This window comes from Sus scrofa, chromosome X (assembly GCF_054392235.1).
Source record: "Sus scrofa isolate SSC_HxYL_T2T_F1_AM1 chromosome X, Sscrofa_HxYL_maternal_Yorkshire_Landrace_v2.0, whole genome shotgun sequence".
In the NCBI taxonomy this organism is placed as follows: Eukaryota; Metazoa; Chordata; class Mammalia; order Artiodactyla; family Suidae; genus Sus; species Sus scrofa.
The window spans coordinates 133,771,083-133,797,378 of record NC_139401.1 but is presented as its reverse complement, the minus strand read 5'-3'; the positions used below and the strand labels follow the sequence as shown (position 1 = coordinate 133,797,378).

The 26,296-nt window shown below is 36.5% G+C and overlaps 1 protein-coding gene and 1 long non-coding RNA gene across 9 annotated transcripts in view; one reads left to right on the top strand and one right to left on the bottom strand.

The window, feature by feature from the left end:
• The window catches only part of GABRA3 (gamma-aminobutyric acid type A receptor subunit alpha3), a 226,616-nt gene that overhangs the window by 111,288 nt on the left and 89,032 nt on the right, over positions 1-26,296 (top strand). For all 7 annotated transcript variants that reach the window (XM_085007138.1, XM_085007137.1, XM_085007135.1 and 4 more), the window contains one exon: positions 15,761-15,828. In XM_085007138.1, the coding sequence (XP_084863264.1) occupies positions 15,826-15,828 (3 nt within the window). In that variant the 5' untranslated portion in view covers positions 15,761-15,825. The remainder of the gene's footprint in view (positions 1-15,760; positions 15,829-26,296) is intronic.
• The window catches only part of LOC110257716 (uncharacterized), a 152,800-nt gene continuing 139,167 nt past the window's right edge, over positions 12,664-26,296 (bottom strand). Inside the window, exon 3 of one of the 2 annotated variants that reach the window (XR_014835086.1) lies at positions 12,664-12,779. This is a non-coding gene — a long non-coding RNA (uncharacterized LOC110257716). Of the gene's footprint in view, positions 12,780-17,396; positions 17,528-26,296 lie in introns of those variants that run through there. The other variant, XR_002340626.2, reaches the window with a different exon arrangement.

Sequence of the window (26,296 nt, the reverse complement as noted above, 5' to 3'; positions counted from 1 at the left end):
AGGCTTGTTACAGCATTTAAGAGGAGCAGAGACCATACGTTTGTTCTGTATGTCTGTGAGTCTGTTTCTGTCTTGTAAATAAGCTCATTTGGCTCATTATTTTAGCCTCCACATATAAATGATATCATATATTTGCATTTTCTGTTGGGCTTTCTTCACTTAATATGAGAATGTCTAGTTGCATCCATGTTGCTGCAAATGGCATAATTTCATTCCTTTTTATGGCTGAGTAATATTCCATGCTATGTGTACCACATCTTCTTTATCCATTCATCTGTGTTATATGCAGAAAGGAGATATCCTGGGAAAAGGCCATTTTTTTGAGTGTTGAGAGGAGCCTGAAAGGAATCCAAAACTATGTTTAATAAAAGTGGTGAAAATGGACATCCTTGTCTTGTTCCTCATTTTAGGAGGAATTCTTTCAGCTTTTCACCATTGAGAATTATACTACCTGTGGGCTTGTCATATATGGTCTTTATTATGTTGAGGTAGGTTCCCTTTATGCCCACTTTCTAGAGGGTTTTTATCAGAAATGGGTGTTAGATGTTGTTAAAAGTTTTTTTCTGCCTCTATTGATATGACCATATGGTTTTTATTCTTCAGTTTGTTAATGTGGTGTATAACTCCAGGTAATTTGCAGATATTGAAAAATCTTTGCATCCCTAGGATAAATTCCACTTGATCATGGTGTATGATCCTTTTAATATATTGCTGGTTTCAGTTTGCTAGTATTTTGTTGAGGATTTTTGCATCTATGTTCATCAGTGATCAGCCTATAATTTTCTTTTTTAGTGTGGTATCTTTCTCGGGTTTGGGTATCAAAGTGATGGTGACATCATGGAATGAGTTTGGGTGTTTCTTCCTCTGCCATTTTTGGAAGAGTTTCAGAAAGATAGGTGTTAACTCTTCTCTAAATGATTGATAGAATTTGCCTGGGAAGCCATCTGGTCCAGGACTTTTGTTTGTTGGAATTTTTTGTTTTTAACTAAAGTATAGTTGACTTACAATGTTATGACAATTTCTGCTGTCCAGCAAAGTGACCCAGTTATATATGTGCATACATACATGCATACGTAATACACATTCTTTTTCTCATATTATCTTCCACCATGTTCTGTCCCAGGAGATTGGATATAGTTCCCTGTGCTATACAGTAGGGCCTTACTTCTTATCCATTCTAAATGTAACAGTTTGAATCTACTAACCATAAACTCCCAGTTGATCCCACTCTCTCCCCCCTCTCCTTTGGCAACCACAAGTCTGTTCTTTATGTCTATGAGTCTGTTTCTGTTTTGTAGACAGGTTCATTTGTGCCATATTTTAGATTCCACATGTAACTGATATCACATGGTATTTGTCTTTCTGATTTACTTCACTTAGTATAAGAATCTCTAGTTGCATCCAAGTTGTTGCAAATGGTGTTATTTCATTTTTTATGGCTGAGAGTATTCCATTGTGTATATGTACCACATATTCTTAATATATCATCTGTCGATGGACCTTTAGGTTGCTTTCATGTCTTTGCTATTGTGAATAGTGATGCAGTAAACATGGGGGTGCATGTATCTTTTTGAATGAAAGTTTTTTCCAGATGTATGCCCAGGAGTGGGATTGCTGGATCATATGTTAGTTCTATTTTCAGTTTTCTGAGGAATCTCCATATTATTTTCCATAGCAGTTGTACCAGTTTACATCCCCTTAAACAGTGTAGGAGCGTTCCCATTTCTCTACAACCTCTCCAGCACTTGTTATTTGTAGACTCATTAACATACCTTCCTGACCTGTGTGAGGTGGTACCTCATTTTAGTTCTGATTTGCATTTGCCTAATAATTAGTGGTGTTGGGCATCTTTTCATGTGCTTACTGGCCATTCATATGTCTTCTTTAGAGAAATGTCTATTTAGGTCTTCTGCCCATTTTTCATTTGGTTGTAGTTGTTGAGTTATATGAGCTATTAGTATATTTTGGAGATTAAGCTTTTGTCAGTTGCATCATGTGCAAACATTTTCTCCCATTCTGTGGATTGTATTTTTTATTATTATTTACTTTTCTGTGCAAAAGCTTTTGAATTTAATTAGATCCCACTGGTTTATTTTTGTTTCTATTGTCATTATTCTAGGAGGTAGATCAAACAATTTATTTCTGTGATTTACATCAAAGCGTGTTCTGCCTATGTTTTCCTCTAGGAGTTTTATAGTATATGGCCTTATATTTAGGTATTTAATCCATTTTGAGTTTATTTTTGTGTACGGTGTTAGAGAATGTTCTAATTTCATCCTTTCACATGTAGCTGTCCAGTATTCTCAGCACAACTTGTTGAAGAGAGTCAATATTTTTGTTTTTGAATGTTTTTGGCAATGCCTCTCAGGAAGCAATCCCAGCAATGGGAATGCTCACAGTTGGGTGAAACAAAGGCAAGCCCCTGCATCCCTCTTTCAGGGAGCTGCCATTCAGGTAAAAACTCTTAACCATAATTCTTTGAGAGTAAGATTTTTATTGCTCCTTCTAGTACTTGGAAATCTGTAACAGGAGTATAAATTGTTTTCATGGAGAGACAGAGCCCTGGATTTCTTTGCTCTTTTGGTGACATCACTCTTATGTTTTTCCTAATACTCATAGATTTTTATCTTTTCTTTTTGTTTTCTTGTCAGCCTGGCTAGGGTTTTATCAATTTTTCAATTTTTTCAAGGAACCATTTTTTAATTTTACTGATTTTCTCTATTAGTTTTCTATTTTTCATTCTATTTGTTTCATTTTTAATGTGTTTCTTTTTTATATTTCTAGTTCTTGTGATGGAAACTTAGATTATTGAGTTTTAGAGTCTTCTTTTTTCCTAATGTACACATTTAGTGCTATAAATTTCCCTCTAAGTATTTCTTTATGTGCATCCCATAGCTTTGATATATGTTGATTTTTTTTTTTTTTTGGTTCACTATGTTTTGAAACATCCCTTGTGACTTCTTTCTGATTCATGGGTTATTTAGAAAAGTGTTATTTAGTTTCTAAATATTTGGAAAGTTACCAGGTTTTTTTCTGTATTATTACTATTTTTATTCTCTTATGGACCCTGATCTTATTTTATGACTTCAATTCTTTTGAATTTGTTGCTTTGTTTTAGGGCCTATCTTGTTAAATGTTCCAATGTACTTAAAAAATTGGATATTTTTCTGTTGGGGGTAGAGTATTCTATAAATGTCAACTAGGTGATACTGGTTGATAATATTGTTAAAATATTCCATATATTTACTAATTTTGTCTACACATTCTGTCAGTTGTTGGAAGAGGAATGTTGAAATGTCCAACAATAATTTTAGATTTGTTTCTTTCCTGTTTAAATTCTGGCAGTTTTGTCTCATATATTTTGAAGTTCCGTTGTTAGATAGCATGTTTAGCCTAATAATCTTACTTGTGATTTAATTATGTAAATACATAATCTTTGGTAATTTTCATTGTTCTATAGTATACTTTGATATCAGTATAGCCACCACAACTCTCTTTTGATTAGTGTTTACATTGTGTACATTTTCCATTCTTTTAATATATTTATATCTTTGTGTTTAAAGTGGGTTGGCCTTTTTTTTACCAATATGACAATCTCTGACTTTAAGTGCTGAAAACACCTACAATTAATATATTTATTGACATAGTTATGCTTAGATTCATCATTTTACTATTTGTTTTATTTGTTACCTCTGTTTTTTTCATTGTTGTTTTCTTTTTCCTTCAAGTTTTATTGAGATATAATTGACATGCAGAACTATTTAAGGTATATAGCATAATGACTTGACTTGCATATAAAAATGAAATGGTAACCATAATAAGTTTAGTGAATATTCATCATTTCATATAGACAGAAAATTAAAGAAATAGAAAAAAATTTCCTTATGATGAAAACTCAGAATTTACTCTCTTAACATCTTTTATATGTAGCATATAACATTTTAAATTATATTTATCATTCTGTACATCACATCCTCAGCACCTATTTATCTTCTAACTGGAAGTCTGTACCTTTGTTACCACCTTCATCCAGTTCACCCTTCTCCCCACTCCCTGCCTCTGGTAAACACAAAGCTGATATCTTTTTCTATGATTTTTTTTTGAAGTGTAACTGACCTACAACACTATGTTAGTTTCTGGTACACAATAGTGATTCACTATTTCTATATATTTCAAACTGACCACCATGATAAATCTAGTTACCATGTCAATATATATAGATATTGCATAATTATTGACTATATTCCCAACATTACACATTTCATACTAGTGATTCATTGATTTTGTAACTGGAATTTTGACCTCTTAATCTCCCTCTCTTACTTTTCCTATCTCCCATCCCCTTCCCTTCTTAAAACCATCTGTTTATTCTCTGTGTCTATGACTGTGCCTATTTTGTTGTATCTGTTCATTTTTTTTTGATTCTGCATGTAAGTGAAATCAAACAGTATTTTCTTTCTTTGTCTGACTTTTTTCACCTACAGCAATGCCTCTAGTTCCATCCCTGCTGTCCCAAAAGGCAAGCTTTCCTTCCTTTTCTTTTCATTTTTAGGGCTGATATGGAATTTCCCAGGCTAGGGGTTGAATTGGAGCTACAGCTGCCAGCCTACACCACAGCCACAGCAACACAGGATATAAGCCACGTCTGCAACCTACACCACAGCTCACGGCAATGCAGGATCCTTAGCCCACTGAGTGAGGCTGGGGATCGAACCCACAGCCTCATGAATACTAGTTGAGCTTGTTGCTGCCAAGCCATAATGGGAACTTTTGGGATTTCCTTCCTTTTTATAGCTGAGTAATGTGAGTAATATTCCATTGTGTGTGTGTGTGTGTGTGTGTGTGTGTGTGTACACCACATCTTCTTTATTCATTCATCCATTAATAGGAACTTAGGTATTGGCTATTGCTCTGTTTTTATGTTACTCTATTTTCCTTTTTTCTGAATATGTTTGAAATATTTAAATATCTTTATTTTATATATTGCATTTTTTGAAATATTTATGATATTCATTCATTGCTATAGGGATTGCAATTTTCATAGCTGAGGTTTGACAGTCTTCTTAGAGTTAATATTGTTCCACTTCCAGTAAAGTATAGTAGTCTTATAATAAATATAGACCCATTTACCATCCAAGTGACCTTTATCATATGATTGTCTTCTCTATAATGTCAACATTCATTAAAACCACATGAGGCTATGTTGTGATTTTTTATTTCAGCACTCATAGCTATTTTAAGGAACTTAAGGAGGAAAAATTCTTTTACATATATCCAGAATTTCCATTTCTGTTCTTCCTTTATTCCTGACAGTCTAATTCCCAACATTCTGGCATTATTTCCCTTGAGCCTGAAGAATTTCTGTAGAATTTCTTGTAGAGTAAATCTGCTGATGATAATAAATTCCTTTGTCTTTCTTAATCTGGGGATGTTTCCTGAAGCATATTTTTACTGGGTATGGAATCCTGACATTAACAGTTGTTTTCTATAAGCTTATTAAAGTATTAATAACAGTATTAAAGATGCGGTTTTCCTTTGTTTGTGACTTGATATATCCTCAATCTTTCAAACAGTTGTTCCCCTTCATAACTATGTTATTTTGTAATAGATATTTTCAAGATTTTTATCTTTGATATTTAGCAGTTTAATTATGATCTGTCTAGGCAGTATTTTCTTTTTTTTTTTTTTTGTTCTTCTATTTAGGGTCTGTAGAATGACTTAATTCTGTATACCTATATGTTTTACCAAAGTTGGAAAGTTTCTAAGCACTATTTCTTCAAAATTATTTTTCTTTTCTAATTTATTTTCCATTTCCTTCTGGAATTCCAATGCTGTACGTGTTAGACATTATGATATTGTTTAACATAGCCCTGAGGTTCTATTGATAATTTTTCAGACACATTTCTTGCTGTTCTTCACATTGGATAACTTCTCTCAATCTCCAAGCTTACTGGAGACCAACTCTTTCCTCTGTTTTGTCATCCCCATTCTGCTATTGAGACCATCCAGTGAATTTTTTTATATTGGTAACTACATTTTTCATTTCTAAAATTTCAAATTAAAAAATTTTTATATTTTAATATTTTTAAACTTCTCTGTTAGAACTTCTGTTTTTCTGTTTATTCTAAGTGTATTTTCATTTACCTCATAAAACTTAGTTATAATAGCTGTTTTGAAATCTTTGACTGAAATTCCCAACATGTGAATCATCTTACAGTTGACATTTGTTGATTCTTTTCTCTTGAGAAATAGTAATATTTTCTGATTCTTTCTAAGTAAAATAATTCTGAATTATATACTGGACATTTTGAATACTATGTTATGTGGAGTCTGGGCCCTGTCATAATGCTTTGGAGAATATTGATTTTTTTCTTATTTGTTTTAGCAGACAGTCAACTTGGTTAGAAGCAAGGTCTGCCTTGCTCTCTAGGTGTGGTGATGCCCATCTCTTTCAATTTTCAAAGGCTTTGCTATGCTGCTTTTGATTTATCTCACACATTTGTCACTGAGGGAATAATCTAAGATTTGGTTCATGGTTTACATATTAATTCAAAGTTCACTTAAAAATCTTTGCTCTGTTGCTTTGGGCCTGTCCTATACTTGTGCTACTCAGGGTTATTCTGAAATTTAGGTGGTGGTTTAAATAATACTGTACTTCTCAAAGTCTTTGGCATGCTGCCTTGGGTCTGTCCTAGGCATGTGCTCGAGGGTAAGCCTGTGATTCGTAGGTGTTCGCATAAAGAATTAGTTGATCCTCTTTTTTGACCTTCTGTACTCTGGAATTCCTCATACTCTGTGGTATGCAGGGGTCTTTTCGCCTGATTCTCTTACAAGGCAGTTTTTTTTATCAGATTTTTGGCTGCTTGCGCCACTGTCCCAGTATGCAGCTTTGCCTCTAAGATTAAAACCGCGAGAGAAGAGAAGGGGAAAAAACCCCAGAAAACATGGGTTTCCCTGTGGGTTACTTCTCCAAGTCTTGATTTACCTTCATAATCCACCTGTTCTTTTTCACTTTTCAAAATGGTTAGGTAGTTATTTTGTCCAGAGATTTTATTTGTAATGAGTAGGAGAGAAAGGCTGCAATGTACTTACTCCACCAGGCAAGAAACCAGTTTAGTTTTGTTTTAATTTTAGTTTTTCACCCTCTTTTTCTTACTGGCTTATGGTACTATAGTCTACTTCTACTCTGATCCTTATTCCAAGCTGGACTTATAACAATATTTTTAAAGTTTCTTCTCCATTGTGATATTACTGATCCATTCCTGCTCCAACAAGCCACGTGGCTCAATTCGTAAACCCAAACTATGTCTTTGTATATATCATGGTATCCCTGTCCATCCCCAGCACAAGCCTGCTGCCTCAAACAGAGCCATACCCTAGGCATAAATTCATCTTCACTTTTTCTAGCCTCTTTTACTCCACTTATTTTCAGATCCAGAACTCCAGCTTCAATGTTGCTTACACCTTTGTTTTGTTTCTTTTCCATATTTTGATCTTTTATTTGAGACAATTGTATCTTTTTGCCATGCCTTTCATATTTGATTTCTCATTATTGTGTGTTTATGATCTGTGCCATATGATCTGGAAGTTCCAAACACTTCTTAAGAATGATTGTATGTACCTTTTGTAGCCTCTTCTAATCTATTATGGCCAACATATTTTTAATATTGGAATCATTACAAAATTGACTCCCTTCTTTACAGATAAAGAAACTGAAATACAATTAAGTTGAGGCTGGACCAGGATTAAACCGTCTCCAGATTCCTATATCGATGTTTTTTCCACTTATTCTTAAGCTAAAAATCAGTAGGCCCTGGAAAAATACCAGAACATCCTTGTAGCATTTTATAATATTTCATCTGTTTTAAAGATTCTATTGCTTTTCCCCTAGCTTTCAGCTTGTTCTAGCTCAAGAATATGCCTCTAGAGTGAAGAAGACATTGTATAGTCAGTCTCCAACTTATTTCTTGGTCATTCTTTGGCGCTGCTTTTACTTCCCTCTCTAATTTTGTTACAGTGTTGCCTCAAGGAAATCTTACTAGCTCTTAGGAGTGGCCTCTATTTTCAGCAAAGGACTGCTAAAGAGGCTGCTCTATGATGGTTTTATTTTTTCCCCATTTGTTACTGAAATTTCTTTATATGTGGGTGGCTAGTTCAGTACGTCTTCCCACAAGGAAAGGATGCCACTAGAAAGGTCTGAAGGTAATTTATTCTAAGACGGTGCTTCTAAAGACCAATATTAATGCCACTAGGAGCACTGAGCATGGCAATCTTTTTTGAGAAAAGTCAAAAATACCATTTGATTATTTTTTTCTCATGAGCCCAAACATGGATATTATTACTTTTTGTCTACCCTCTTTAAGTGCTTATTTCTTTTTTTTGTCACTGCTCCTATCTCTTCAGTTCTAATTTGGTGCCTCTGATCTACCCCATGCTTAGAAGCCAGAAAACCAAAGAATCAGAGAATATATTTCTAAAATGGACTTTAGAAATCTCTGTGCTCAAGCTCTTCATATCTAGTTAAGGAAACCTAGGCTTAGGGAGATAAAAGTTTCATTCAAGATTGTAGTGCTTGTTAGTAGCAGTACTTGAGCTTGTACCAAGATCTTCTGAAGTCAGATTCAATGCTTTTTCCACTACATTCTGAGTAAGTATTGGGTTAGGTAAAAAATAATAAGCGTATGAGAAAGGGAAAGATTGGAGTGGGGAAACATCTAGAATGAGTGAAAGACAAATAGGACCATTTGAATTGACACTTGAAATATGTGTTGCTATTTTACAATTTAATGTTAAATGCTAGATTAAAAAATGAGATAATGACAGGAATATGAAATGCTGAGGATGATGGTACAGGAGTCAGTGATTTTGCAGAACCATTGAAGTGATTTGAGTGATCTGAACTGTGTCTACTGCCCAGCAACTGTATCTGGCTTGGGATGGAAAGATGAATTTTAGGGTCTAAATCTGAAATTCCTGAGGATTTTAGGAAACAGACAGTAAATTTTGTTCTGTACTACCTTTGTGAGGGTCAAGATTGTAGCAATAGTAGAGAAATAGTTGAGTTAATGAAAACCTACAGTGGTTAGATTGGTGGTGGTCATCTTCTCTTTTAAACCTTGTGCTATTTCTTACTGGTGTTCTTTTATAAACATGTGTTGTATGCAGTTAACTATTAAGATTTGCTGTACATTCCATGTACCAGACACTAGGTGGAGTAGCATAAACATAATGCTAGACCTCTAGCCTACCAAATGTCAAAAGTTATGAGCTTTGCCAAACAGCCTGCAAAAGGGGGTATGCATCAGTCGCAGAGCTTAGTTTAGAGCTCAGGACCTCTAACACAGACTTTTGTAAAACACAGGTGCTTTCCTAAGCCACCTGTTTGTGATTAATGCTATGTGGGATGGGGTCAGGTCAATGAGTGCCTTCAGTATCTCAGTCCCCAAGCACTGTCAAAGATAAATGAAAAGGCCATTAATGCAAGAACAGACATCTCTGATAACCTGTCCATAAATCACTGTAGCCCACTCCCTAAATCCATGTCACTAGCAGATCCAGCTAGTCACATGGGAGCTCATTTATAGTAGCCTGGTCTCATGAAAAGTGTACATGACAATAAGCACTTATTCTGCCAAATTCCCAGTGATTTGAAGTTAGAAATTTCAGGGCTTTGTTTAAGTCCCAATCCTTAAGGCCTCACTGTTTTCAGGAAGATTGTCATTGGGAAGGAATGGAGAGTCTATCATGAGGTAAAGAGTATGGTTGGCTTTTGTTCATACCATTCATCTTGTGATCCCGTCTCTAATGGAACTGTGACAAAGTTTCATCACAAAACATATTTCATTCATCAGTGTCTTATAATTTCCAGAGTATATATCTTTTGTCTCTTTAGGTAGGTTCATTCCTAGGTATTTTATTCTTTTTGATGCAATGGTAAATGGGATGGATTCTCTGATTGCTCTTTCTGATCTTTCATTGTTAGTATATAGAAATTCAATCAATTTCTGTGTATTAATTTTGTAGCCTGCAACTTTGCCAAATTCATTGATGAGTTCTAACAGTTTTCTGGTGTTATCTTTAGGGTTTTCTAGGTATAAGATCATGTCATCTGCAAACAGTGATAGTTTTACTTCTTCTTTTCCAATTTGGATTCCTTTGATTTCTTCTTCTTCTCTGATTGCCGTGGCTAGGACTTCCAAAATTATGTTGAATAATAGTGGTGAAAGAGGACATTCTTGTTTTGTTCCTGATCTTAGTGGAAATGTTTTCAATTTTCCACCATTGAATATGATGTTAGCTGTGGGTTTTTCATATATTTATTTTTTGATTTTTAAATATTTATTTTTATTATAGTTGATTTGCAGTGTTCTGCCAATTTCTGCTGTACAGCAAAGTGACCCAGTTATACATTATATATATATATATATGTGTGTGTGTGTGTGTGTGTGTGTGTGTGTGTGTGTGTGTGTGTATGTATTCTTTTTCTCTCATTATCCTCCATCCTGATCCATCACAAGTAACTGGATATAGTTCCCTGTGATATACAGCAGGGTCCCATTGCCCATCTACTCCAAATGCAGCAGTTTTCATTTACTAACCCCAGACTCCCAATCCATCACACTCCCTCTTCCTCCCCCGTGGCAAACACAAGTCTGTCCTCCATGTCCATGATCTGTTTCTGTTTTGTAGATAGATCATTTGTGCCATATTTTAGACTCCACATATAAGTGATATCATATGGTATTTGGCTTTCTCTTTCTGACTTACTTCACTTAGTATGAGAGTTTCTAGTTCCATCCATGTTGCTGCAGATTGAATTATTTGCCCTTTTATATGGCCAAGTAATATTCCATTGTGTATATGTAGCACGTCTTCCTAATCCATTCATCTATTGATGGGCATTTAGGTTGTTTCCATGTCTTGGCTATTGTGAGTAGTGCTGCAGTGAACATAGGGGTACATGTATCTTTTTCAATGAAAGTTTTTTCTGGATATATATATGCCCAGGAGTGGGACTGCCAGACCATATGGTAGTTCTACATTTCATTTTCTGAGGTACCTCCTTACTGTTTTCCACAGTGGTTGTACCAATTTTCATTCCCACCAACAGTGTAGGAGGGTTCCCTTTTCTCCACACCCTCTCCAGCTTTTGTTATTTGTAGACTTTTAAATCATGGCCATTCCCACGGATGTGAGGTGGTACCTCATTGTAGTATTGATTTGCATTTGTCTAATAATTAGTGATGTTGAACATTTTTTTCACGTGCCTGCTGGCTAGCTGTATGTCTTCTTTAGAGAAATGTTTATTCAGGTCTTCTGCTCATTTTTCAATTGAGTTGTTTTTTTGTTGTTGAGTTATATGAGTTGTTTGTATACTTTGGAGATTAAAACCTTTGTTGGTTGAGTCATTTGCAAAAAATTTCTCTGGTGCTGTGGGTTGCCTCTTCATTTTTTAAACGGTTTCCTTCACTGTGCAGAAGTTTTTGAGTTTAATTTGGTCCCCTTGGTTTATTTGTGTCTTTCATTGCCTTTTTTCTAGGAGGTGGATCAAACAAGATGTTGCTGTGATTTATGTGAAAGAACGTTCTTCCTATGTTTTCCTCTAGGATTTTTATAGTATCTGGCCTTACATTTAGGTCTTTAATCCATTTTGAGTTTATTTTTGTGTGTGGCATTATAAAATGTTCTAACTTCATTCTCTTACATATAGTTGTCCAGTTTTCTCAGCGCCATTTTTTGCTTTTTTTGTTTTTGTTTTTTTGCTATTTCTTGGGCCGCCCGCACGGCATATGGAGGTTCCCAGGTTAGGGGTCTAATCGGAGCTGTAGCCGCCAGCCTATGCCAGAGCCACAGCAACGCGGGATCCGAGCCGCGTCTGCAACCTAAAACACAGCTCATGGCAACGCCAGATTGTTAACCCACTGAGCAAGGGCAGGGGCGGAACCCGCAACCTCATGGTTCCTAGTCAGATTCGTTAGCCACTGCGCCACGACGGGAACTCCTCAGCACCATTTTTTGAAGATACTATCTTTCCTCCACTGTATGTTCTTGCCTCCTTTGTCATAGATTGGTTGACCATAGGTGCTTGGGTTTATTTCTGGGCTTTCTATCCTGTTCTATTGATCTGTATTTCTGTTTTTGTGCCAATACCATACTGTTTTGATGACTGTAGATTTGAAGTAGAGTCTGAAGTCAGGGATCCTGATTCCTCCAGTTCTGTTTTTCTTTTAAATATTGTACAGTAGAAAAAAACATGTATGTGTAACTGGGTCACCATGCTATACAGTAGGAAAAAATTGTATTAGGGAAATAACAATTAAAAATAAGTAAATAAATTTTAAAAAAGAAAAAAAAATAATGTATTGGGGAAATGTATGTATGTATGTATATATATATGTGTGTGTGTATATATGCGTATATATATGTGTGTATGTGTGTATTATATATATATATATAGCTTTGGCTATTGAAGTTCTTGTGTTTCCATACACATTTTTAAAATATTTTGTTCTAGTTCTGTAAAGAATGTCATTGGTAATTTGATAGGGATTTCATTGAATCTGTAGATTGCCTTAGGTAGTATTATAATTTTGACTATATTGATTCTTCCAAGCCCTGTACTTACCCAGCCTCAAGGGCAAAGAACGAGCCCAGAGCCAGCCACAGAGACATCAGTGGTTTAATGAGTAGAGGAGCTTACATATCCAAAGCAAGGTCCTGGAGTGATGATACCCATCATGTGCAGCAGAGGTGGACAGGACATGTTGGCAGTCTTCACTCTTGAGAGTGGGAAGGAGGAGGGAGGTTACCAATTACCTGGGGAATTGACTTCCAATTGGCTCATTGGTTGCCAGGGAAACCAGCATAAGGGCATGCCCCTCGCTACTGCTTCGATAAACTATCATAGTGGAGATGTCTGATCTAAAGATTAGAACAGTCACTAGGTGGGGCTAGAGACAAGTACATAGGTATTCAGTGACTGGGCTCTGTAATTAAGAGGGAAGGTCAGTCATGTGAATAGGGTGTAGGTGAAGAAGACACTAGTTAAGAAGGGGACATACAGAGAGAAGAAAACCGCTATCTCATGTAGCCTGATGATACAAATCTCCTACCATCCTCAGGCAGCAGAGAAAAGTTACCTCTTGCTACCCTTGAGCATCTTTGGTCAGATGCTTTTTGCTAGACCCTACAGTCAGAGTTCCTACTTAGAGCAGAGAGAAAATTCAAATTTGTTTAGTACTGAACCCTTATTATACAAGAAAGCAACAAAAAGGAAGAAAAGTCTTGTTTAAAGCATTCATCGAGTCAGGGATGGAGCCTTCCCATCCCAGTCCAAGTCTTTGTTATAGCCACTTTCCTTTCTACCTACAGTAGCTCCACTCTCCTCTTGGAATTAGAGCAGTCTCCTGACATATGACTTTATCCCCACCATTTTTCTTCTCCTTTTTCTCCTGTAGTCTGTGTCACTTGTTTTTAATCTGCATGACTATCTTTTTACAATTAAATTGGTTTAGAAAGATGTTCTGTGTATAACTATGTCCTATTGGATTCAAGTTTAATTGTGGCCTCTCCCATTAATTAATTTTTTTATGTACTTTGAGGTAGGGTATTGTTTCTACAGCCAATGAATCTGGCAGTGTAATTCAAGGGACAAGTTTTTAGGGGGAATATTCTGCATTCTGAAGTGTTGTCTCTTTTCCTTGGAACACAGAAATGGCTCTGAGGGAAGCCTTTGCTCTAGATGAGAGCCCAAACACAATTCTAGTTTCAGAGACATGTTATTTGCTGATTAGGCTTGGAATGAAATTGTGTGTTTAGAGCCATAGACTATAGCATTGATTATTATTAAATGATACTAACAGTCTCTTTTGAAAATGGAATGTTTGTGGATGTGTGCATTGGCCTTGAGCACACTTTGTGCCTGTGTAGGGGAATAGTGTAGAAACCCTAAAGGATGGCTCTGGAAGCTAGGAAGTCAACAAGATAGAAAGTATATCTAGGCCAGGACCCAGGACTGGATGAATATAGTGAATATGCTATAAATGGAGTAGGAATGTTCCCTACCTCTCCAGGAGAGAAAAATGAATCATGTAATGTATAGCACAGGGAGTATAGCCAATATTTTATAATGACTTTAAATGGATATATAAAACTATATAAAAATATATATAATGATGTATAAAAATATTGAATCACAGTATTATACACTTAAAACTAACATAACATTGTAAATCAATTACAGTTCTATAAAAAAGAAATGTAATTTTTTTTTTTTTTTGCCTTTTTAGGGCTGCACCCGAGGACATATGGAGGTTCCTAGGCTAGGGGTCGAATCAGAGCACCAGATCCAAACCATGTCTGAGACCTACACCATAGCTCACAGTAATGCTGGATTCTTAACCCACTGAGCGAGGCCAGGGATCGAACCTGTGTCCTCATGACTTTTCTAGGGTACAGTAGGCTGTCCTGTGCTATGTATGAGGTATGGTGGAGTGCCTGGGCTAGTCTACACTGCAATGGGATAAACAGGACTGACAGGAAGAGAAGAAAAACTTAGCAGTGTGGGAGTTCCTGTTGTGTCATGGCAGAAATGAATCTGACTAGGATCCATGAGGATGCAGGTTTGATCCCTGGCCTCACTCAGTGGGTTAAGGATCCAGTGTGGTCATGAGCTGTGGTGTAGGTGGCAGACATGGCTCAAATCCCTAGTTGCTGTGGCTGTGGTATAGGCCAGCAGCTGCAGTTCCGATTTGACCCCTAGCCTGGGAACTTCCATATGCCTTGAGTGCAACCCTAAAAAAAAGTAAAAGAAAAAAAAAATGGAAAAAAAAAGGAAACTTAGCAGTGCAATAACTTCACTTCTCTGAGTATCATTTTCCAACTTGGCAAATATATATGTGATGAGATTCATCCATTCATACCAAAAATGTTCAATGTGTACCGTCTGAGTAACAGGCTCATTTTCTAAGTACTGAGGATACAGAGATAACAAATACATATTGCTCCTCAGGACCTCTTGGGTTATATGGGAAGGCAGACAAGTAAACAGACAGTTGTGATAGAAAAAAATGCAGAGAGTGTATCCAGTGATATCAAGCATGTGCAAATCTCAGTCACTTAAGCCAACAAAAGTTTATTTATCATTGATGCAAAATCTATTGTTGATCCAGGCAATTCTCCAAGGCAGTTGTCTTCCCATTGTTGGCTGATCATTCCAGTTTGTTTCAACCTTATAATAGTTCCATATCAACATATGTTTCCGTGATGACCATGGCAGGGAGGGTCTTACATTGGAAATTAATTGTTCCAGCCAGGTAGGGACACATACTACTTCCTTCTGCAACCAAAACCAGTCACACGGCCCCTCCCTACTTTAAGTGGGCAAGGGTGTGGGAGTACAATCATCCTGGATTCCTGAATATTGGAACATTTGTAACCTACCACAGGTAGGGATAATTCCAGTGTGAGAGCCCAGCCCAGGATCTGTGAATATCAGAGATCTCAAAGGGTTCTCCTTAAGCTTTAGAGTTTGGGGATTCTGCTGTCATTCTCAATGATACCTAAAAGGATGGACTTTGCACCTATCTATACCTAGCATATCCTTTGTGAGGTAGTACAAATGAGAGGGTTTTTTTTTAGGGATTTTCCTATGATTGTACCAAGTATCCTTTTTAGAAGTGGCAAGCTGGCTAGCAGTGACTTTTTCTGAGCTATGGCAACAGCCTTCATAACACTCTGCTTTTCTACTTCTTTGGATCAGATGCAGTGACCGAAGTGAAGACTGACATCTACGTGACCAGTTTTGGCCCTGTGTCAGACACTGACATGGTAAGTATAGTTTCTGCAAAGGTAAAAGTGAAAGATGATGCAACAGAGCAAAAAAATATATATTAGGGGAGTTCCCGTCGTGGCGCAGTGGTTAGCGAATCCGACGAGGAACCATGAGGTTGCGGGTTTGATCCCTGCCCTTGTTCAGTGGGTTAACGATCCGGCATTGCCCTGAGCTGCGGTGTAGGTCGCAGACACGGCTTGGATCCTGTGTTGCTGTGGCTCTGGCGTAGGCCGGCGGCTACAGCTCCGATTCGACCCCTATTCCTGGGAACCTCCATATGCCGCAGGAGCGGCCCAAGAAATGGCAAAAAGACAAAAAAAAAAAAAAAAAAAGAAAGAAATATATTAGGGTTTTCCTATGGCAGCGCCTTAGAACTATGTTTAAGAGGAAGTGTTGTATCATGAATTCCCTACCCTCACCATCCTACACTTAGCCAAATCCATCTTTTGCCCTGCTCTCCCCATGTATTCCAGTAGCAGGCATACATCTACCATCAGGAGTATACTTCCCTTCTTTCTATAACATATCTTTCAAAATTCAGGTAGGCTCCCTATCCCCAATTAAACTTTCGTTGACCTCTGTGTTCACATTTTGCCAGCACCACACACATATTAGCACAGATAGGTCATGTGAGGAGTGCACTGTGGGGGGGTACTCTCAGTCTAGCAACTGGCAGTGTCATTCAAATCCATTCATTGCAAACAAGCTCTATTCATCAGGGAAGTGGACAGACCAAAGTGATGTGAAGTGTTTGGAGGAAGAGTCAAAACTACTTCTAGAAACTGGTACTTCTATAGATGTGAAGAGAGGGAGATATTCAGAGAAAATTCAAATAAGGCAGAACTGGCAAGGGGATGACTAATGAGGCATCTGCAAAGGTTTCCCCTTCTCCTACTATTCTTCCTTTGCTGTGAAGGCAAAAAATGCAGTGGAGAGTTGAGGCAGGATATCCTGTCCTAATGGACCACCTGATCAATACCTATTTTGGATACCAAATGTCAGATATTTGACTGAAAAATGATCCCTTATCATGAAGGAAAAAAATCTATTACCTGCTTAGTATATCTGACAGTTATTAGATGTTCAATAAAGTTTTGAATGAGTGACTTTGTATGGGAAATTCAAATCTTTTTATTTAAAATTTTAAAAAATATGTTCAAAAAAATGAAAATATCCATGCTAACTACTTAGATTTTTTTGTACCTCTTTCTTCAGTAGAACAACTACTCAGCAAGGGACAAAGCTTCTTTTTTGTATTACTAGGAATTAGTGATGGACTAGACCTGTTGAGTAAATACAAATGATTTTGTAGTGTTGTGATAGAATTTGTCCTATAGGTAATGGAGGATTTGAGTGTGCATAAGAAAGCAACTGAAGCTACTCTTTGAACACACAACCACCCACACACACCCACCCCCCTCCACACACACACTCTCACTTATGCATCAATATCCATAAATACATGCAGACAAAACCAGAAAGTATATATAGAATAAAAAATATCACATATGGGTGTGCAGAGGCTCTGGAGACATTTTTCAAACAATCTAGACAGTTTATCTCTTCTAAAGTTTCATCTTCCATTTGCTTGTTTTTTCTTCTCCCTCATGATTAGGCAGAAGCAACAGAATGGCTCTTTCCTGATGGGGAAGCCTTTGGTCAAATAAATTTTGGGTTTTTAGCTGAACTTCCATCCTGTCACAAAGCAGAATAGCTATGATCAGTCTGGGTAGGAAACATATTTCTGATGTTTTAAAAATTTTCTTCTTCCAAAGGATGACTTTGGATGAAGCACCATACATACAGTCATGTGACTTTCACAACTAATTGAAGCCAGAAAGCAGGCTTCCCTGAGACCACAGACTAATTGGAAAAGTAGATAAAAATTAATGCTAGCTGGGTTCTTGACTTTCTTCCAGCCAAACTGGGAGTTTTGGTGCAGAAAACATTTCTAAGGAAATAGAGATGTATCTTTTGTTCACCAAGGGGGGAATTGTGGTTGCAGTTTGAGCATTGAACCACCACCACCCATAACCCTTTGTAGCCATTAGACTCCTTAGTCAGACACCTACCACCATAAACATAGATTCTGAGTCTGAATCATGAAGGGCCATGTCTATTTGGTTAATCTTGGTACCACCAATGCGTAACTCAGTTTGATACCTGGGGAAGTGCCAACTATTTGTTAAATGCAAGAATAAATAAGATGGAACAAATTAAATTTGAGGGAAAAATTATGACTGTGTTCTTCCACTTAAATGAAAGTTCTTCAAAGGCAGAAAACATACCAAGTACATCTCTGTATCTCTGGCACCTAGCACAGGACATGATACAGGTCTTCTGTGTGATATGAAATATTAGTAGCAAGACCTGCAGATAACAAATTAAAGTAGCTATTTTCAGGAATCACCATTAAGTGGGAAGACTAGTAAGCCAATGATTGATGACTGTAACCTTTGGACACTAGTTTTGATGGTTTCTCCATCTGTGAGAATAAGGAGCTATGATAATTAGAGAATTGGACAGAGATGAAAACTGAAGATGTTTCTAACGGGAAAGTCAGGTAAAGAAAGAAACCTAATGCAGAGTGCAAGGCATAAATTGGAAACTGGCATCATGAATGAAAACTTGCGTTAACAATTTGCAGCAAATGGAGCTTGATGGTCACATAGTACAGTTTCTCAGAACAAGGGGTGTGATGTCAATTTGAATGAACTGAGGCCAGGCAAAAACCTACAAACAAGGACCTCTTTCTATACTACATCTGGGAAAATGGTATCCTATGGAATAAGATGAAATGGACAGTTTAAGAGTCTTTCAAACTAGATAAATGCTCCCTTCCATTCCATGCCTAAGACCATCAGTGAGTGAGGACTTGAAGTGGACATGGCCACTTATTCCAGTGCTATGGAGGAAAGAGGTCTAATAATTTTAAGCCCACTACCACAGGAAAGAGGACACATAAACAATGCTAATAAGACTATTTCAAAGGCTAAATACAACTGAAAGAGGCATGTGGATTATGATTCTTCAAAATAGAGAATAATGAAGAGTCACTAAAGAACAAAGAGAAGACTGGGTGGCCCCCAGACCCTGCTAAAAGTTGATTCAGCCATGCAAGCCCTTTCTGGGAGCCTGCTTTGATATACTGCAATGTTGGAGAGTTGAAGCTCTAATACCAAGCCAGAAATTCTTCCCCAAGAGCTGTGCATCATCTCTGTACAGGGTAGGAAATGTATTAAGTACCTTTCCCAGGAGGCAGACTTAGGCTTATTATCTGGAAGATTTGATTTAAATGCCTCACAAAACAATAGAATTCATTTGTCAATTTGGAGGCAATCATCCTTGGAGAGTATACAAAGGCTTAATTTGGAAGGAAGGAATTGATTACATTTCTAGAATGGTTGGGTCAAAATCAAATTGCTTTTGGCCAAAGATCATGCAATACTTAGGGAGCAAATAATCACTATGTAATTTTTCCCAGTAATTTTGACTATGTAAAGAATAATACATTAAAAAATTGGGTACATATCATCCAACTTCTTTAAGTCTTAAAATTTTTGCTATATTTCTTTTCATATGAAAAATAATCTTTAAAGTTAAAAAAACCCCTGTGTATCCTGATCACATTTGTCTCTCTCCCTTCCTCCTCAGAGGTGATAAGCATGAATCTGCTTTCTTTGGTCTTTCCCATGCATACTTTAGACCTATAACTAAGGATATATATACCACACAAAATAACAAATATCACAATAAATAGAAAATAGTGGTTCTCAAAGTATATAAAATGCATCATAGCTTGTTTATAATTTTACAACTTATTTTTAACTGTACCGAAAGCTATTCTTTTTGGTGAATTTAACCTAATTCTTTTATTTCGACGGCTATAGACTGTTACAGCATATGAATATTTATTCATACATTCATCCAATTCTCTTGTTAGTGTGCATTTAGGCTGTTTCCGTTTTTGTTTTTCTATTAAAAAAACATTCTTATACATATTTTTTTGTGAACATGTTTGAATTTCTGTAGGGTATGTACCCACAGATAACATTTCAGATTTGTATGGCTTGCGCATGCTTAACTTTTTTCAGATAGGACCAAATAACTCTTGCAGTGGGTTGTACAAATTTATAATCCTACTGGCAGTATATGAGAGCTCCATTTCTCTACACTTTTGCTAACAATTCATATTGTCACACTTTATTTTCGCCATTCTGGTATGTATGAGGTGATGTCTTCCTACATATTAGAATGATATCATTATGTGATATTATTTGTATTTTCATGATTAACTTTGAGGTTAAGCTTCTTTTTATGTGTTTCGTGGCCCATGTGTGCCACTAAAGACAAGATGCTTTTTTTTTTTTTTAAACCGCCTGCATCAGCAAAAGTAGAAACTCTATGTAGATCCTGTTTGCTCGTATTACCACCTCTGAATTGAAGTTTCTTGTGGCCTGTGTGTGATTGGTGGTAACTATGTCATTTAGTTTGATAATAACTCCAATAAAAACTGGGAATTTGAGTTTTTAATCTTATTTTAGAAGGGCAGAACTCATAATATGGGAATTTCTGCAAAATTTCCTAGAAAGTCCAAACGAATGATTATGAGCAATAATGAATATGACAGATATCCACTCCACATTCTATTTATAATTTCCCAAGGGGTGTTTGTATTTAATTATTAATGGATTTGAAAATTTTGCAACTTTTCTTTTGTCCCCTCTTAATAAGATGATTGCGTGGAGTTCCCTTGTGGCTCAGCAGTTAAGGATCTTGTGTTGTCATTGCAGCAGCTCAGGTCGCTGCTCTGGTGCAGTTTCAACCCCTAGCCCAGGAACTTCCACATGCCATGGGTGTAGCCAAAACAAAAACAAAAACAAGAACAAGAGAGAGAGAGGTGATTGCATGATTTTTCTCCTTTAATTTGTTAATGTGGCTAATTACAATAGGTTCTTCTGCTTATTTGGCCATGTTTACATTCCTTGGAAGAATCAAACTTGATAAGGATGTTTTTAAAACACATTTCTTGGTTTGTTTCACTGTTATTTTATTCGTGGTTCTTTTTATCTATGTTCATAGGTGTTCTGAAATTAAACCACTTCTCATCACTGCAACTACCATTCTGATTCAAGCCATCATTGTCCTTGCATCTCCAAGAGTAAAAAGCCCCTCATTTTCCTCCATTCTTAATTTTTGTCCTAAAATTTCATAGTTGTATCCATAGCATATGGAAATTCCCAGGCCAGGGATAAAATCAGAGCTGTAGCTATGACCTACTGCCAGACCCTTTAACCTGCTGTGCCAGGGATTGAACCCATGGCTCTGCAGAAACCTGAGCTGCTGCAGTCATTTTTTTTTTGTCTTTTTGCCGTTTCTTGGGCTGCTCCTGTGGCATATGGAGGTTCCAGGGCTAGGGGTCCAATCAGAGCTGTAGCCACCAGCCTACGCCAGAGCCATAGCAACGCGGGATTCAAGCTGCGTCTGCGACCTACACCACAGCTCACGGCAACGCTGGATCGTTAACCCACTGAGCAAGGCCAGGGATGGAACTTGCAACCTCATGGTTCCTAGTCGGATTTGTTAACCACTGAGCTATGACGGGAACTCCTGTAGTCATATTCTTAACCCACTGTGCCATGGTGGGAATTCCCTCATTTCCCTACAATCTATTCTCTACAGGCTGGCAATGATTGATACACATGCACACACCCCCCAAAGTAGAAAAAATTGTTTAGTGGAACTCATGCACACACCCCCAAAAATAGAAAAAATTGTTTAATGGAACCTTGTGCATCCATCACCCAGCTTCAAAAATTATCACTTTTTTGACCAATCTTATTTAATCTATATTTGTACATTTCTACCCATACTGCCAACTGTTCCCCCCATTTTCTCTCTCTTTCTTCATTAAACTTCCTGTATTATTTATGTTGTCAAAGCAACTTGGTTCTTATTTTATTCATCATCTAGATTATTTCTTTTTTGTTTTCTGTTTCACTGATTTTTGTTTTTGTGTGGATCATTATTTTTTCTTTACTTTCCTTGGGATACTCCGTAGTCTTTCAGGTTTCTTGAGGTAAATTAGTTTACAGTTTTCCTTTTTCTTAATACTATCCTTAAGGCTTATTTATACCTATCAATTTACTTCTAAGTAGCACTGGAGGAGTTTACTACAAGATTTCATATATAAGCATCTTCACTGATATTCAGTTCTAAGTATTGTTCTAATATCCTTTGTAGTCTCTCCTTTCTTTCTTGAAGTTTTTATAGTGGGTTTTCTAATTTTCAAATGTAAAAGTTTGTCATTAATTTCTAATTTAATTCCTTATGTCAAAACAAGATGGTCTCTAGGATATGAAATCTTTTTTTGTGTTTCTTGAGATTTGCTTTATAGCTTGGCATCTGATCATCTATTTTTGGTAAAAAAAAAAAGTTAGTTTTACTAAGTGTTAAGTGGGTAAGTCTATGTGTAGACTTAGTTCATGCTTGTCAATTGGGTTCTTCACATATTTTAATCATATAAATTGTTGGTCTTATTGGCCTTTTATTTATTGAAAGTCTATGAATTTGTTATGTTCTCCTTGTAATTTGATTTTTGCCTTACATATTTTGAGTCTATATTAGCCATACATAAAAATTTATTTATTTTTTTTCACTTGATAAACTCGAGTTTTTAGTGTAATATTCGTCCTGAAGAAAAGCATTTGTCTAACAGTCAACTCTGTCTGTATTTTATTTGGATTAGGATTTCCCCATACATATGTTTCTATTACTTCACTTTCAACTTGGGTTTTTATGTGTCCTTAAGGTTTGACTCTTGCATATACATAGCATATATTTATATTGTTTATTTATTGTTAGATTATATTATTTGTTTCTACTATCTTCTGATTTCTTTTCTGCCATGTTTTTACATGCCTTATTTTTTTCTTGCCTTCTGTAAGATTGAAGCATTTTCTCCATTCTAATTTCTTTTTCTCTACTGTTTTAAGTTTTACATTCTATTTCTAGTATATTCTTAGTGGTTACCTTAAATATTAATATACACACTTTACCTTAAATCTTATATCTTCACTCTCCTCCCAAATAATACAAGAATGTATTAATCTGCATATCCCCTACTCCTTCCTCCATTTGGCTTACTGAGGTATCTGTTCTACCTTTTATGTATAGCCCTTATCATCATTGTAGAGAGCCATTATTTGTTTAGTTTACCCATAAGTTTGTCAACAAAGGTGCATACCATTCTTTCTTTCATCTTCATGCTGGTTTTATTTTCAACTATATGAAGAACAGAAGAAATGGTGGGGGAAAAACTGTAATTGTAATGTATACATGTAAGGATAACCTGACCCCCTTGCTGTACAGTGGGAAAATAAAATTAAAAAAAAAAAAAAGAACTTCTTTTAGTAGTTCCTTTTCTGAATATTCATTCGATCATTTTTTAAATTCAAAAATATTTATGGAGCAGCTATTATAGGCAAGCTAGAGTTTTAGTTGCTGGATATAGCAGCAAACTGAATGAAGTCTCTGCTTTCATGGAGCAGCCAGGCTAGTGGAATGCAAGACATAGTAAACAAATAAAAATACATTTTGTCAGAGCTATCTGACAAAATAATGAATGAAGAAAAATAATGCATTGCAAGGGGAAGTGTAATTGCTATTTATGATAGGATGGTCAAAGAATGCTTCTCTGATTTGGAGACTTTTGAATGAGGCCTGAATATTGTTAGTGATGCAGTCATGAGAAAATCTTATTTTACTTGTCTAAAATCATCTTTATTTTGATTTTTTTTTTCTTTTTATGGCCACATTTGTAGTATGTGGAAGTTCCCAGGCTAGGGGTTGAATCAGAGCTGCAGCTGCCACCCTACCCCATGGGATCTGAGCCACATTTGCAACCTACACCACAGCTCATGCCAATGCCAGATCATAAACACACTGAGAGGCCAGGGATTGAACTCACATCCTCATGGTTGGGCTCATTACCACTGAGCCACAAGGGGAACTCCTAAAATCATCTTTACTTTGTAACCCTCTTAAATGATAATCTAGTTGGCTATAGAATACTTTTTGCTTTTATGGTTGTTTTCAAGTAGTCTTCTATCAAATTATTTATTTATAGATAATACGCCTTATCTATTTAGTTTTTAGACTTCCTCTTTAGTATTTTTCAAATATACTGTGTTGATTTGGATCTATTTTATTATATTGAGCTCACAAGTCATTATGGTTATTAAAGCTAAGGATGCTTATATTTCTATAATTCTGAGAAATTGTCATCTGTTAGTACTTTAAATATTGTTTCTCTTCCATTTTCTTTAGTCTCTAACTTTAGAATTAGATTATGCTACAGGTATTATGCTTCTCTTTCATTTTTATTTATTTTTTAATTTATTTTTTTTTTTTTGCTATTTAGGGCTGCACCCATGGCATATGGAGTATCCCAGGTTAAGGGTCCAATCGGAGCTGTAGCCACAGGCCTATGCCAGAGCCACAACAATACAGGATCCGAGCTGTGTCTATGACTTAGACCACAGCTCATGGCAACACTGGATCCTTAACCCACTGAGCAAGGCCAGGGATCAAACCTCCGTTCTCATGGATGCTAGTCGGGTTCATGAACCACTGAGCCACAATGGGAACGCCTATTTTTTAAATTTTTTGTTAAAGTATAGTTGATTTACAGTGTTTTTTCAATTTCTACTGTACAGCGAAGTGACCCAGTCACGCAATTATATGCATTCTTCACACTGTCTCCCATCACATTCTAACCCAAGAGACTGGACATAGTTCCCTGTGCTGTACAGTGGGACCTGATTGCTTATCCGTTCTAAATGTAATGGTTGGCATTTACTAACCCCAAATTCCCCATCCATCCCACTCCCTCCCCCCTCCCCCTTGGCAACCAAAAGTCTACTCTTTAGGTCTGTAAGTCTCTTTCTGTATTGTAGGTAGCTTCGTCTGTGCCGTATTTTGAATTCTACACGTAAGTGATAACATATGATATTTATCTTTCCCTTTCATTTAAAAAATCATTTATCTACATGATATACACTGAACAATTGTTCTTCACATGCATTTTCCAGTTCACTAATCTCTCTTTGATAATATCTAATCTCCTATGTAACATATCCATTGAATTTTTATTTTCAAAGACTATTTTTCTTTTATAGAATGTCTGCTTCAAATAGATATTTTTAAAATTTTGCTTTTTAAAAGCTCACACCCACCTGATAGTGTTTGGATCTTTTCTCATGTTCTCAATCTTTCCTTTGAAGCCTTTATCATGTTGTTGTTATTAAATAAGCTACAATTTAATTAATATTACATAGACTTCTGAGCAAAGAAATCTACCAGAATGAGTAAGAATTATTACATAATGATAAAGGATAATACAATAAGAAGACATACATCTTTAAAAAATTTTTTTATTACTCAAATGAATTTATCACATCTGTAGTTGTATAATGATCATAACAATCCAATTTCAAAGGATTTCCATCCCATAACCCAAGCACATCTCCCCACCCCACCAAACTGTCTCCTTTGGAAACCATAAGTTTTTCAATGTCTGTGAGTCAGCATCTGATCTGCAAAGAAGTTCAGTCTGTCCTTTGTTCAGAGTCCACATGTCCGTGAAAGCCTTTGATGTTGGTGTCTCATTGTATGGCTGACTTCACTTAGCATGATAATTTCTAGGTCCATCCATGTTGCTAAAAATGCTGGCATTTCATTCCTTTTAATGGCTGAGTAATATTCCATTGTGTATATGTACCACTTCTTCTGGATCCACTCCTCTGTCGATGGACGTTGAGGTGGTTTCCATGTCTTGGCTATTGTAAATAGTGCTGCAGTGAACATCGGAGTACATGTGTCTTTGCGAATCGTGGTTTTCTCTGGATAGATGCCCAGGAGTGGGGTTGCTGGATCAAATGGTAGTTCTGTTTTTACTTTTCTGAGGACTCTCCATCCTGTTTTCCACAGTGGTTGCACCAATTTACAATCCCACCAACAGTGCAATAGGGTTCCTTTTTCTCCACACCCTCTCTAGCACTTATTGTTTGTAGACTTTTGGATGATGGCCATTCTGGCTGGTTTAAGGTGGTACCTCATAGAGGTTTTGATTTGCATGTCTCTAATCATGAGTGACGTTGAACATCTTTTCATGTGTTTTTTGGCCATCTGTATGTCTTTTTTGGAGAACTGTCTGTTTAGATCTTCTGCCCATTTTTTGATGGGGTTGTTTGTTTTTTTGGTATGGAGCTGTAGAAGGTGTTTATAAATTTTGGAGATGAATCCCTTGTCAGTTGATTCACTTGCAAAGATTTTCTCCCATTCTGTGGGTTGTCTTTTTGTTTTGTTTAGGGTTTCCTTTTGTGTGCAGAAACTTTCAAGTTTGATTAGGTCCCAGTTGTTTATTTTTGTTTTTATTGTCAGTACTCTAAGAGGTGGATCTGA